Source organism: Thunnus albacares, chromosome 11, assembly GCF_914725855.1.
Source record: "Thunnus albacares chromosome 11, fThuAlb1.1, whole genome shotgun sequence".
NCBI classification, from domain to species: Eukaryota; Metazoa; Chordata; class Actinopteri; order Scombriformes; family Scombridae; genus Thunnus; species Thunnus albacares.
In genome coordinates, this window is record NC_058116.1 from 26,861,547 (window position 1) to 26,874,400 (window position 12,854).

The window sequence follows — 12,854 nt, forward strand, 5'->3', positions numbered from 1 at the left end:
AGACATCTAAGAAGTCTGCACACCATCGCTTGAGTAGGAAATTACTATAATGCACATGTACGTTTCGTGAAAAACCCTCCTTCAGCATGCTTAATATCAGATATTACAACACACAAAGGTGGCATAGAATTAATTAGACAACAAGCTGCATCTGACATAATCAATAACAATCAGGAAGAAGAATATTTCTCACTGTATCATAAGAAATAGATGTTATATAATGCATTCTGAATCACAATGTAGATATTCATAATGTTTCATAAGACAATAGTGGTCTAATTCTGCATAATCTCCATGCACATAGTTAAACATCTTTATCTATAATGTTAACAAGAATCACAGGTGGTTAATGTTCTGGTATTTTACTGCTAGTTAAGTTTTCAATACTACTTCATGCCAGCTTTAAATTGACCAATCAGTGCTCTTTCAGAAACAACAGGGAGTCAGGCGCTCCTCTGATTGTTTAACAGTTTAAATCTCCTTCGGTTTCGCAGCTGAATGTCATTCTATTTCGGCCTATCTAAGAATAAATCCAATAAAAAATGAATAAAAAGCGTGTACTTATAATTTGGGCCTTATGATCCAGTGACTGTCTAAGCTAACTCAATGCTTGCTGCCCATAATTATTATATCAAACACTTTTTTTCTTGGATTTCTGCAAATAAAAGTGTTGTTCTTCAGTCTCATGTTACACCCCTCCTCCTCCTCCTCCTCCTTCTGTTCATCACATCTCTGTCTGTTCTTCAGATGTGGGCTACAGTCTTGTGATGAACAATGCTGGTCTATCTACTTTTTCCGCTCATGTCTCTTCCTCATTTAGACCCATTTATTTTTCTGCACTTCTATTTTCCTGTTTCCAGAAAATTACAGATTCATCTTCATGCTCCCTCTTTCTCCCTTTCTTTCTGACTTCCTCTCCCAAAGTGTGCTGCCACTTAACCATTTTGCAGCTGTAGGTGCTACTATACGCCTACCTGGCAGATATGTTGCTGTAATGCATGTAGGCTGCCACCACCACTCCAGTTCTGCCCCGATTGCCCTGAAAAGACATCAAGCAAGCAAGAGTCAACAACAGATATTATCTTCCAAGTCATGATGGTTTCCCGGGAACACATTTTCCACATCTTTATAACACTGAATTTTCTTTAATGGGGTTATTGAGGTAGTAATTTTATTCTGGTGCTGATTTTCTTTCTAGACTTTGATGTTGTTGAACAGTTTGGTGCTGTAAAGGAGGACTGTGGTGATTATGTGGTGTTATTGCACTTCCATATAGCTGGTAGACTCATAAGAGACAGATTAAATCAAGAATGATCAAAACAGAGACTGAGATATGTTGATTTTTAGTCCCTAGAAATGGGTCAAGCTCCAGAAACACTGGATCCTACATTCCACACAGTGCAACTTAATCTAATGGATGGATGGTAGAGATGGGAAAGATTCCAAAGTTCACAACTTGTTTGCGTTCGTGTCATCAGAAAACCCAAGATGGTTGTACGGTATGATTGTAAAGTTCTGTCGTGTGAAGGTTAAAAATACAGCGCACTGGCATCATAGCACTTTGTCCATCACATTAGGCTTTAATTATCTTGAAGCCATCGTTCAAGGTAATTAAACTCAACTTTGACTGACGCAAGTTATCCAAGATTTCAGGAATTTACATATTATTTAGTGCCAAGTAGGATATTTTGAAGCTCGTTGTACTTAACGACACTGATGTTGACGTGAACGCTATTTTCAAGTTGGAAACAAGTAATTACAATAACGCAGATATTCAAGGTTCAAGGTCCAAGATGGCATTTGTTGCCATTCTCTCCATACATGATGGCATACAGGGGAACAAAACTATGTTCCTTCAGTGCTACAATGTGCACAATAAGAACAGATACAGTATAAACAGAAAACAAGGAAAAATGACAATTAAGTGCAAGTAGTATTGAGTAAAATGCAATGGAAGAGAAAATGAATGCAGCATCAGATCCTCCCTGCCTGGTAAATGTCCACTTTTTTTTCTTTTAAACTCAATGACCCCAGTTTGTAAGACTGACCGTCTGTTATACATTTAAAGTGACATCATCAGGGAAATTTTCTCAGACTATAGACAGCTCCGCCAAAGCCACAGAGGACGTTATTACAACTGGTTTCACAGACTAGAATCATCACTAGTAAACTGACCATTACATGTAAAATTGGTGGAGGGCTCCTTTAAAGTTTTGATAAAGTTTTGTTTTTACATTAGTAATATCAATTCAAATCATAAAAAAAATATATATGTGACCTGGGCAAGTCTAATGGTTAATATGGAAGCATTCATTTTAACCATCTATGCATTTTTAAAACAAGGATCGCTGCGGAGGATGAGTGTGTTCCACATTATAAATATTGCTGCCGTTTAAACAGCGTGGAGCTCAGTGGAAATGATTTGTTGATATGTGGAAACCCAACACAGCCTGCTTCCTTAGTGACCACCACAACTTCCAAGCCCACGCTCACATCACCAGCGTTACTCAACTCACAGAAAAATAACAACTGTTGTTATAGCAGCCGACTTGTTTGTAACCTCCCTGTGGGGAACACCTTGGAATGAGGCACGGAGCTTTAGGATCCCATAGTTAATCCTTGTGTTGCAAAACACAATCAGTAACACACTGGGGTTAATGTGAAAATAATTAGGTATTACATATGGGACACTGGCCTAGTTGTATTTAGATATACTTTTTATGGTTTGTGTCGGCATACTTAGCCTGAGCCAGACTGAGTGTGGCTTGCCACAAGAGTATGTGATGCAAGTAAGTTCAGGCAATAACAGGAAAATACTTGTCAATTCAGTTTTTATGGTATTGTTAAGGGTAAAGAGTAGATAAACTTAAGTAGCCATGATGAGTAGAGTTTCTTTTCACCCTAATTGTGTTTTCCTATCTCTCATCCACCCAACCCAATCCAAATAAGCAGACATAGACACACTATCGCACACAAAATACTCCACCCTTAATGTCAGTTTTTCACTCAGGGAGAGCGTCATTACTGACAATAACACAAAGAAACAGCTGCAGCCTCAGGGGGAGTAGCGGTCCCAAGAAGAGCCTGAGAGCACCCTCTACTGTCTGGTGATACTTGTCCCATTCTCACAGCATCCTCTTGTCTCTCAGCCTCACCTTGTTGTGTATAACCACCACGTTGTGGCTGTCAGCACTCAGCCAGGTGTCCATGGCCTTGCAGATGCTGCAGATTTTGTCCAGGGCTGGAGCATGGTGGTCAGGCCAGCCAAAGTCCAACACCTGGGAGAGGAGGGGAGATTGATTCGTCAGAGACTGGTGGTCATTTGTAGGAGATGAGAGGAGGGAGAAATCAGGGTTTACCTTTGGATTAAGTTGGCTGATGTCGTATCGCTTCTCACTGAGATTGAAGAGCTAAGGAAAAACAGAGACCAGTATTACAAATTTTTGGCATTAAATATTCACATATTGACATTGTTATTCAGTCTTCAGTGTTAGATATCCTTGCTATTCCTGCCCCCCTTAGTCACTGTTGTTATTCCTTTAAGCATTCTGTTCTCACACAACCACATATACAGTTTACAATGATAATGGTGGCAGATTTCCCACTTGAAATTCATGCTAATTGTTAAAACAATGGGAGCTAGACTTCAGACGCCAACAGACAGAAGCAGACTTCACAATTCCAACTGGTGATTATTGATTTTGACAGCTGAAATGACAACTGTTGCAGACAGATGTTATTAGCTAGCTGGTTAACTAGCTGTGACTCTGTGAGTTGATTGAACACAGATTTTTTTTACTCTTTCCAACTAAATGAGAAATTCCAAAAATGGTCTTAAAGATGCATTTCATAGCTACATATCATTTTAATTCAGTGCTGTGTAATGTTTCAACAAAGTCAGAAGCTAGTAAAATTAATATTATCGTGCAATATAAGTTACTTTGACAAACAACAAACTGGTTAGCTTTATTCTTAAACAGTTCTTCTTTAACAGTAAGCTATGTTTCACTTATACATGAGAAAATAACTATGAGGAAGAACAATGAGAAAATCAAGCAGGAGAGTGTCGCTAACGGTAACCCAAAACTCTGATATGTCGGTTATTAGCATCTGGGATCATGTCACACCAGCTTCCACACTGTGGATGTGTCAGTTCTGAAGGGGGCGTTTTAACCACAAAATAATATAGTTAACTATTCATATGCTAACTGAATAAGTAAGTAAGTAACACTGGATTACTACTGTAATAACACAAGTTAGCTTAGTGTGCTAACATTAGCAATTTACACAGCAGACAAGCGCACTGTTTAATCCATTCCTTACAGTTTTGCTCTTGTGCTTTTTGTTTTGGAAAGGAGATCAAACATACGCATCCCACCAAATATTTTAATTGCTGAGTATTTTTTTAGTTTTTTTTTTATCAGAGCTTCGGATTTCTCTGTGGAGAAACGAGGAGAAACCCAAAACTCAACAGGACTTTCATGCGTAGTTACAGTTGCTAAGCTATGATTGGACAATTGCCCGTTGGGGAAGGGGTTTAGTGAAGGTCAGCTCCTGTCATTTGCTAAGGGCTCCACAGGGATCTATTTTGGACGATGTACTATTCACTATTTATATACAGAATGTTGTTTCTCAGACATTCGCAGTGCAATAGGAGCTGAGACTCAAAGAAACTCCTAAAACTGCAGCAAAGTTCTCCAACTCTTAAAGTTCAGTAACAGAGCGAACGGTAGAAAACTGTATCTGATGTATAGAGATACAGATGTTACATAATCCGTCTGTTGTGTGAACGTGTGTGTGTCAACGTGTTGTTGGAGCTGAGGGAGATCAGCTGATGATCCGCTGATCTCGGCAGCTCTAATGACTTCCTGTTCCCGCCTGAACGTACACTATTTGCTTCTTTTTCTTTTTTTTTTTGAAAGTTAATTGCTATAATCCTTCTAGAATCATCCACATGTACACAGGAAACTGTACCAGGTAGTTGTGGCCATGTTTGGAGCGCAGCATGGAGGCGACCTCCCGTAGGTTGGCGGCATAGCTCTGCTCCTCCACGCTGCTGGGGAAGGAGACGGAGATGATTCTCTCTGTGATGTAGATCAGGTCCAACTCGTAGCTCTCATCCAGGGCCTGCAGCAGACTAGCACTCCTGTCAGAGAAAGCGAAGATGCATTTACACTTCAGTGTGACAGATCAAGCATGTCAGAGGCCCCGCTGTGCAAAAACAAAAACCGATGCGGACGACTGAGCTGCAATAGCTGTTAGAAGGAATTTAATTCCTAGAAGTAATGCAGCACATGTGATTTATACGCATGTGCTCGTGTTTTTCATGCCAAGTTGTGTGTGATCACTTCATGTTTTTTATCCATTACTACCTCTAAAGGGAGATGATTTTACTGTGAATTACCACACCTAACCCCATGATATCAACAAACAGGGATAATCAACCACGACTTGGTTAAAGGTGACGGATTTTCTCTGGTGTAGTTTTTAAAGGTCAACAGTTGATGAATAGATAAATCTCCAAGAATATTATTGTCTAAAAATCTTCTACTGGAAATTTTAAAAATGATGATGTGGCTGCCATGTGATTCATACTAGTGATTTAATATGGAAAAGCATTTTTTTTTTTTTTCACAGAGATGTCACATGGCATGTCATATTAGGACAGAATTTACCAAACAGCTAAACTGCTATTGGTATTTTTCTGATTTTCTCTCAGGTTCGTCTGTACTTTAACCCCTTCTGTTGTTCCACATCAAAAGTGCCACAAAAATATAATAAAAAAATTTTTTTTTGCCAAAGCAGTGACTGCTTATTTCATCTGCAAACTTCGCTACACTGAATGTCCTGAATGTCCTGAATGCAGCAATAAATTTCAGTTTCAGCTGAACACACAACGCTCTTCTTCGAGTCTGCAAGGAACAAATATCCTAATATGGAGATGGTAACACACCACATAAATACCATATCCACCATGACATCATTAAATCCCAGAGGGGTTCAAGTTTGCCTCCAAAAATTTAAGCCCTCCCCACTGCATTTAACACATGTTGTGTTGTTTCATTTTGGGGCGTCTGAGGGGGAAAACAGAGTAGCATCTGGGTAGACGTTATCTGACATGTCATTCCACCAAGTCTGGTTTGTCTGAAGTCAAATAGGGTCAGAAAGTGTTGAAGAAGAGAAAGGAGACTGGAGGATGAAATGAGATGTAAGGTCCACCTAAAAAAGTCAGTAACTTACTGTTGATTCATCTTTTTGTCTGAGTTATGTTTTTCCAACAAACTTCAAAAGACGAATGACTGATTTGACATTTTGAAACGAACTATTCCTTTATGTGAATGAGTTATTCTCGTCTTTTTCAGCACTTGCGCGTTTCAAAACGTCTACAGAAACCATAAAGAGGTGGAGTGAGTGAAATATCTGAACTTGGAGGGTGAGATGAAGGGGTGTCTAGACCCTTAGCACCCAGACTGAAGCATATTTCCCACATTTGTCAGCTCTGAGTAGCCCCTGAGGAAATTGCTCATACGTCTGGGTGAGAAGAAAGTCCCAGCTTTACTATACAAATATTGTATCCTCCCACTGTACAGTACATCTGGACCCACTCAAAACTTGCTTACTGGAACTTATTCATCACTAGCGATAGACGAGAAATAGATATGTCACATGTGTTTTCTCACATGTGCCTCTTTATCTGAGATTATATCTTTGTGATTTGTTGAATATTTTTATTATTATTTGTTTTATTTGCTTCTCTCTGTCAATTCTTCTGTCCTTTCCCCATGTTTCTTAGTATCTCTTTATTTTGTCTGATTCTCTGTCTGCTTGACTCTTTCTGTCTCCGTCTCTGTCTCAACATATATACATCTTTCGCCTCTGGGTGCAGTCAGGGGCCAATACAGACCTGTGGTTTGGTACTATTCCAGATCCACCAGCATGCACTACCCTGCCGAGCGCCAACCTGCTTCTCATCAGCTGAAAAGATGAAGCGATTGCTCTTTTTTTCTGCATATCGCGTTTGACGAATGACGCATTATCTCCACACGCTCAATTTCATTGCTGCAGTGATCTCATTTGTGCATTTGGACAAATACCAACTGTGAACCATGAATGTTTTATCAGGAAACCAGAGACATTAGGCTGTAAAAAATCTCGCCAGATATTTCTTAGTAATAAAAGTGAACAACGAAGACTTCTGTCTCTCTAGTTTAAAATTCTAAGAATCCTCCTTGATCCCAGTCAGTGATACTTGAATTGATTGAGTTAGTGCTTACTTATTTTTTTGCAATTACCTTAATGTTATTTGTCAATTTAGACTTGGTGGAAAAGGTTAACCCAAAGCTTTTACTGGAAGCTGCACTAGCCATTATTTCTGTTAAGAATGGACCAAATGACTATATGTAATGTAAAAGGGATTGATCAGAAAGAGAGAGAATTATCACCCGACTCTAAGAGCACTCAGAGTTAAGCTTTTAGCCTCTTTTAGCTCATTGTTTTGGATTTACAACATAGCTCTCAACCCCACTTCCAACCACAGCAGGCAGCTGTTTTCAGAAAAAAAGTTCTGATAAACCCACAGTACGCTACCTGCTGAGCACCGAACAACAGGTAGAAAAGTTTAGTGACCAGCTGGTGAACACAGTGGAGCCTCTAGCAGCTTAAGAGCCAGATATATCCCTCAGGAGTTGAAGGACACCAAAACAGAGCTAAAAAGGAGAGCGTTGGGTGACCAGACACAGACAAATCTGATTATATATAAAGTGCTGCAGATTGAAGTCTGTATATGATGTTATGTCCTGTGATAATGATTCCCATGACTAAGATACCTAAAGTATCCTAATGTAACCTTCCATCCAATAGTGTCCATTTAGTCAAATATATAATGTAGAAATCAACCTGTAAGCAGTATCGTAGCACCACTTTTGCTTTAGGAGCAGAGAATCTAAATTCAGTATTTGCAATGTATCGATATACAACTAGAAGTCACATAACTTGGATGAAAAATGCAGAAAAAAATAGTGAAGTAAGGTTGCTTACAGTACATTTATCAAATAAAAAACAATGCTGTAAATCATCTTAGATTATCTGCCTGTGTAGGAATGTAAATAAGCTTGTTTGGACCCGCTCATTTGATTGTATATCTTTCCTCAGTTAGTGTATTACATAAGAGATAACTGCCATATGACTGAAAGTTATGCGCTCCTGAAAAGCCTTAAGTTTTTCTCTTTATATGGATGAATCTATTTAGTAAAGGGACTCACACATACTCCGCATGTGCCGCTGATAGTGATAATGTGTCAGGTGTTTCACTGTTTTTATAACCCTGTATCAACTCTCTGATTAACTGTGCAGGAATGAAAATGTCACTCAAGCTTAGCGAAGAGGTTCAACACTGAACTGTTGTGGTGTCACGTTTTACACATTAATTACACAACCGACAACATCTGTGACTCCCTGAGGACGGAGGTGAGAGAGGTTGACACCAGATATCTTTTTGTCCAACAAAACAGTGTGAGGTCCAGTTCAATTGCAGGACATGTTGCTTCACTAATTCCCTGGGTAATATCAGAAAATATCATATCACATCGAAACTATTCGTTTCAAATGCTTCATATCTCGAGCCAAAAGTGATAGAGAATTTCTAGAGTTGTGTTTAATCTCTCTCTGTCCTTTTGGGAAAAAACAGTGGAGATTAGTTCTTAAAATAAGTCAATAAATACAGTCCAATAAGCCGAATTAAGCCTTTTAAGGGAAAGTTGCTGCAAGGAGAAGAGAGGAGAGGAGAGGAGAGGAGAGGAGAGGAGAGGAGAGGAGAGGAGAGGAGAGGAGAGGAGAGGAGAGGAGAGAGGACCTCCTACCTTGATGGTCTGCGCCGTGACTCCATGCTCTTTGAGGATTTTGTCGAGCCCTGCAAAACACAAAGAACAACTTTCTCATTATTCTATGCATATGCCAACTTTTCATAACAATAATACTGCTTTAAAAATGTAAATACAGTGAAAAGGGCATGAAATAATACTATGTGTCAACAATGGTGTTTGGTTTTCATTGGGTTTTATGCTTCATTGAGGCTTCAATATAATGCATAATGACATCAGTGGTTCTACAGTATGTAAAAAAACCTCTTTCTGACTGTGGGTTCAGCTGCTATGTTTGTAAAGTAAAACAGTCCAAGAACCGAGCTGCTCTATACTGATATTGCAAGTTCAATCTTGTTAATGTTGTTAAATCTGAACAGTTGGAAACGCGGCAGATTGCAAAAGGAGTCGGCCTATTATTAAAAGGTTTTATAGTTTCATTTAGGATAATGATTACAATGGAAAACTCACAACAGTTCTTCCTCAGTGAGCAACTAAATCTTCAACACAGAAATATCCAATATAGCTTAAATAAGCCTGAACGAGGTTACATTCAATCCATGTATATGAACCATTCTGCTCCAGTACTGTTATGTAACACAATACAACAGGCAGTTGCATGTCATTTGAAATTGTACCTAAAAATAAACCCACACATGATCAAATTCTGATTATTGCTCCACTTTACATTGTTAGGCCCTTAACACACTACACGCCGAGTGTGTATATGAACCCTGTGATGGAATATCCTTTATGATCCTGTGCAGCACCGTGTGAGGATAAGAGTTTCACATGGCATCCTCACAACGCGAAGGAGAGAGAGAGAGGCCCTTGCAGAGGAAGTGCAGCTGAAGGTGATTGACTGTGTTTGGCTCCACTATGCCTGGCATGCCTCGCCTCCCCCTCAAACCAGCCCGAGGAGGGGGTCAAAGGCCATGTGGACTTATTCACTCCCCCTGCTGTGTTCGGGTCACATGTACACATGAGGGGCTGTGATCCATCATCATCCATTAGATCAGACTGGCTGGCTTAACCACCGGTGTGAAGAGCAACATTTGCCAACCACGGATGAGTTTCAGCTCGCTCAACTCTCCTAACAGCTGACTGTCAACATGCACATTTAACACAGAGACAACATCCAGTGCATTTGTGTGTACTTAATGTTCATGGACCGGTTTATAATGTCTGTTTTGGTAGGTTATTGCTGCCCGAAATGACTAAATTTGCAGCAGGTTTTCCAAAATAAAATGTGCTGAAATTGTGCAAGCACTTTGTTATTTTGCAGCACATTGCAGGTAATAAAAAAAACAATAAACAACTGTGATTGTTTAAAGAACTTAATGATAAGTAATCAGTTCCAGTGACAGTAAAGATTGCAAATATTGCAGGGAGTGGTTTCATCTGTGTTAAGTTGCAAATTCGTGGAGGGACTGTGAACACAGACACGAACAGGTCAGATAATACAGCCTGTCGACTGTTCTTTCCAATACAACCAGTTTATCTGACAAATTCTATGCTCCATCTTACATCCTCATTGTTCACATGATTCCCTGGCCCACCTGAGGTGACACAAAGTAAATCCCCCCCCCTTTTCTGTCTGTGCTTTGGCCTAAACGTTTCAGTATGTTGCGAAGGGCTGTAAAGTGCAGAGTGTCGCCAGAAGAGGACAGAGATTAATGACCAAGAAACGGGCTAAAAGAGAAGGTTCAAACACAGGCACAGACCATGAAGAGGGTTAAGAGTGCTTGTGTTGAGTGGGGCTCTGAGACTTAATGTGCATCAGAGTGAGAAAAGCCCAAAGTCCTCTTAAACGGACCACCGTGAGATGATCAAAACGTCCTCAGATTTTTGGAGTGGCAAGGTAAACGTGCCTAGAGCCAACACACATGACACGGTGCCATCATTGAACCAGCTTGCAAACAAAGAAACAAAAACATCTTAATTAGAGACCGGGAGAGAGTTCTGAGGAGATGCCGTTTGTATTGTGCTGCGGCGATGGCAGTTAATTCATAGTTTTTCCTTCAAATTAGTCTGAATTGGTGTGTAGAGAATTTTATGAGCCACAATATTTAAGTTAAAGTGCAACCATCTGGGTAAATAAAAGCACTGCAACGAAGCTACGGCCAGTAATAAGATAATGACTTTCACTGTGGTCACATTGATGTTTTTGATACAACTGAAAAACTGGAAGACGTTTATTCACGAAATACCAGAATTATATGAATGAAATTTACTGAATTTCAATTATCTTAAGCAACAAGTAATTAAGTAGGAGCAGAGATCATGAATGCAGAGATCACTTGTGTTCAAATATTAGTTTCCCAATTGCAAAGGTTCCAAAGCAGATCAATATCAAATCCATAAGCTTGTGAACAGCACACAATTCAAACCCTAAGACCTGTTTCTCTCCTTTGAGAACTTGGATTGGGAAGGAGGAGATGCGGCGAGGTAACGGGTGAAGAGGAGGAGGAGGAGGAGGAGGAGGAGGAGGAGGTGGGAACTGGAGTGGGGGGTCCTGCAGGCCTGTTTCCAGATGAAAACCATCTGCGGAGGTTGACTTTACAAGCAGGCCATACAAATTAACCATCTGAGAAAGAGCAAGGGAGCGAAGGAGGGAGGAGGGAGGGGGGGGGGCAAAAAGACGTTGGGGGCTGGTAAAAGTCTGCGAAAGATACGAGAGAAACTATCACAAAGAAGAAGTAGGGGGGGAAAAAAAAAACAAGCACTGAAGAATCCGACACGAGAAAAGTAGCAGATCCGTGTTGACTACTTTCCAGTTGAGTCTCCAGATGTAAACACTAAATCCATCCAAAGAAATCCAACCATTCGTCTCTCCATCACACCCTACCTTCCTGAAAAGGTAGCCCGTACTCCATCGCCATGCCCCCCTCAGAGAGGAGAGCCGCCTTCTCAAAGACCCTCCTCGGTCCATCTCTGGAGAGCTCTATCTGTCTCTCACTGCTTTCTGTCCGGCAGCGCAGTTTCCTCTGCGAAACCTCTCCCTTTTCTCTGACAGCGAGGGAGGAAACGGGGAAGAAGAAGAAGAAGGAAAAAAAAAAAAAACCAAGGGCGCTATTTTGGGCAGTTGCCTGCAGTGGACCACTGCATGCTCTGGCTCAGACCAGACTCCTCCACAGCACTTCTTGTCTCGTCCTTCTGTCCGCTCTCCTTTCCCTCACTCCCTTTCTGTCTCTCCCTCTCTGTGTCTGTGTACCGGGCCACCCTCCCCCTCCTACTCTGCCTCCCATCACGTTATCTCTCCCCCCATATTCAACTTTTCCCTCGCTCCCTCCCCCCCTTTGTCATCTGTGTACGGGTCTAAATTTCAACTGCCCAAACCCTTTCTGTCACTCTAGGCAAACATGTGGGGATTGGTGCTTGTTTGTACACACACACACACACACACACACACACACACACACACAAGTCAGCTGACTGTAGCTCTTTACCACTTTTCTGTCTTAACTCATGTCCAATCAAATGCATTTGTGTGTGTGTGTGTTTGTGTGTGTGTGTGTCTCTCTGTGAAATCCCATTTTTACATTAAGACGGTTGTGTCTCTTGCACAGGCAATTTCACATTCACAAATAACCTTCCCTCTTGAAGACTTCTTAACAATACTTTATAATGTCAGCACTGCTAAGTATTTTAAGTATTCAGAACTTCCCCTCTGTTTCCTGTAATTTTCTCAGCTTTCAAACACAATAACAGAAAGAATCATCAAAATAATTCCAGAAACGCTGCACTTCAAACTTTTTAACTTTTTTAAAGTGCTGCACGCCGCTCCTTCACTAACAGTGCCTACATTGTACATCCAAGTAAAAAACTAAAATAAAACTCGATAGAAGTCAACAAAGCGAAGACGATCCAAGCAAAGTATAAACTGATCCAGTGAAGCGAGAGAGACTCATGTAGTCATAAGACAAATCTTTTTCGATGCTCGGAGGCAATGAGCCGTGGCCAAACGTCTCCCAGACGTCACAGAGTTACCACGCA

General features: G+C 40.6%; 1 protein-coding gene across 13 annotated transcripts in view; it reads right to left on the reverse strand.

Moving 5' to 3' along the window:
* Positions 1-12,854, reverse strand: part of tns1b (tensin 1b) — a 174,396-nt gene that overhangs the window by 47,059 nt on the left and 114,483 nt on the right. For 12 of the 13 annotated variants that reach the window (XM_044365258.1, XM_044365257.1, XM_044365248.1 and 9 more), the window contains 5 exons: positions 8,859-8,908; positions 4,975-5,146; positions 3,360-3,410; positions 3,156-3,278; positions 975-1,039 (listed from right to left, as the gene is read on the reverse strand). In XM_044365258.1, the coding sequence (XP_044221193.1) occupies positions 975-1,039; positions 3,156-3,278; positions 3,360-3,410; positions 4,975-5,146; positions 8,859-8,908 (461 nt within the window). Of the gene's footprint in view, positions 1-974; positions 1,040-3,155; positions 3,279-3,359; positions 3,411-4,974; positions 5,147-8,858; positions 8,909-11,706; positions 12,005-12,854 lie in introns of those variants that run through there. The other variant, XM_044365256.1, reaches the window with a different exon arrangement.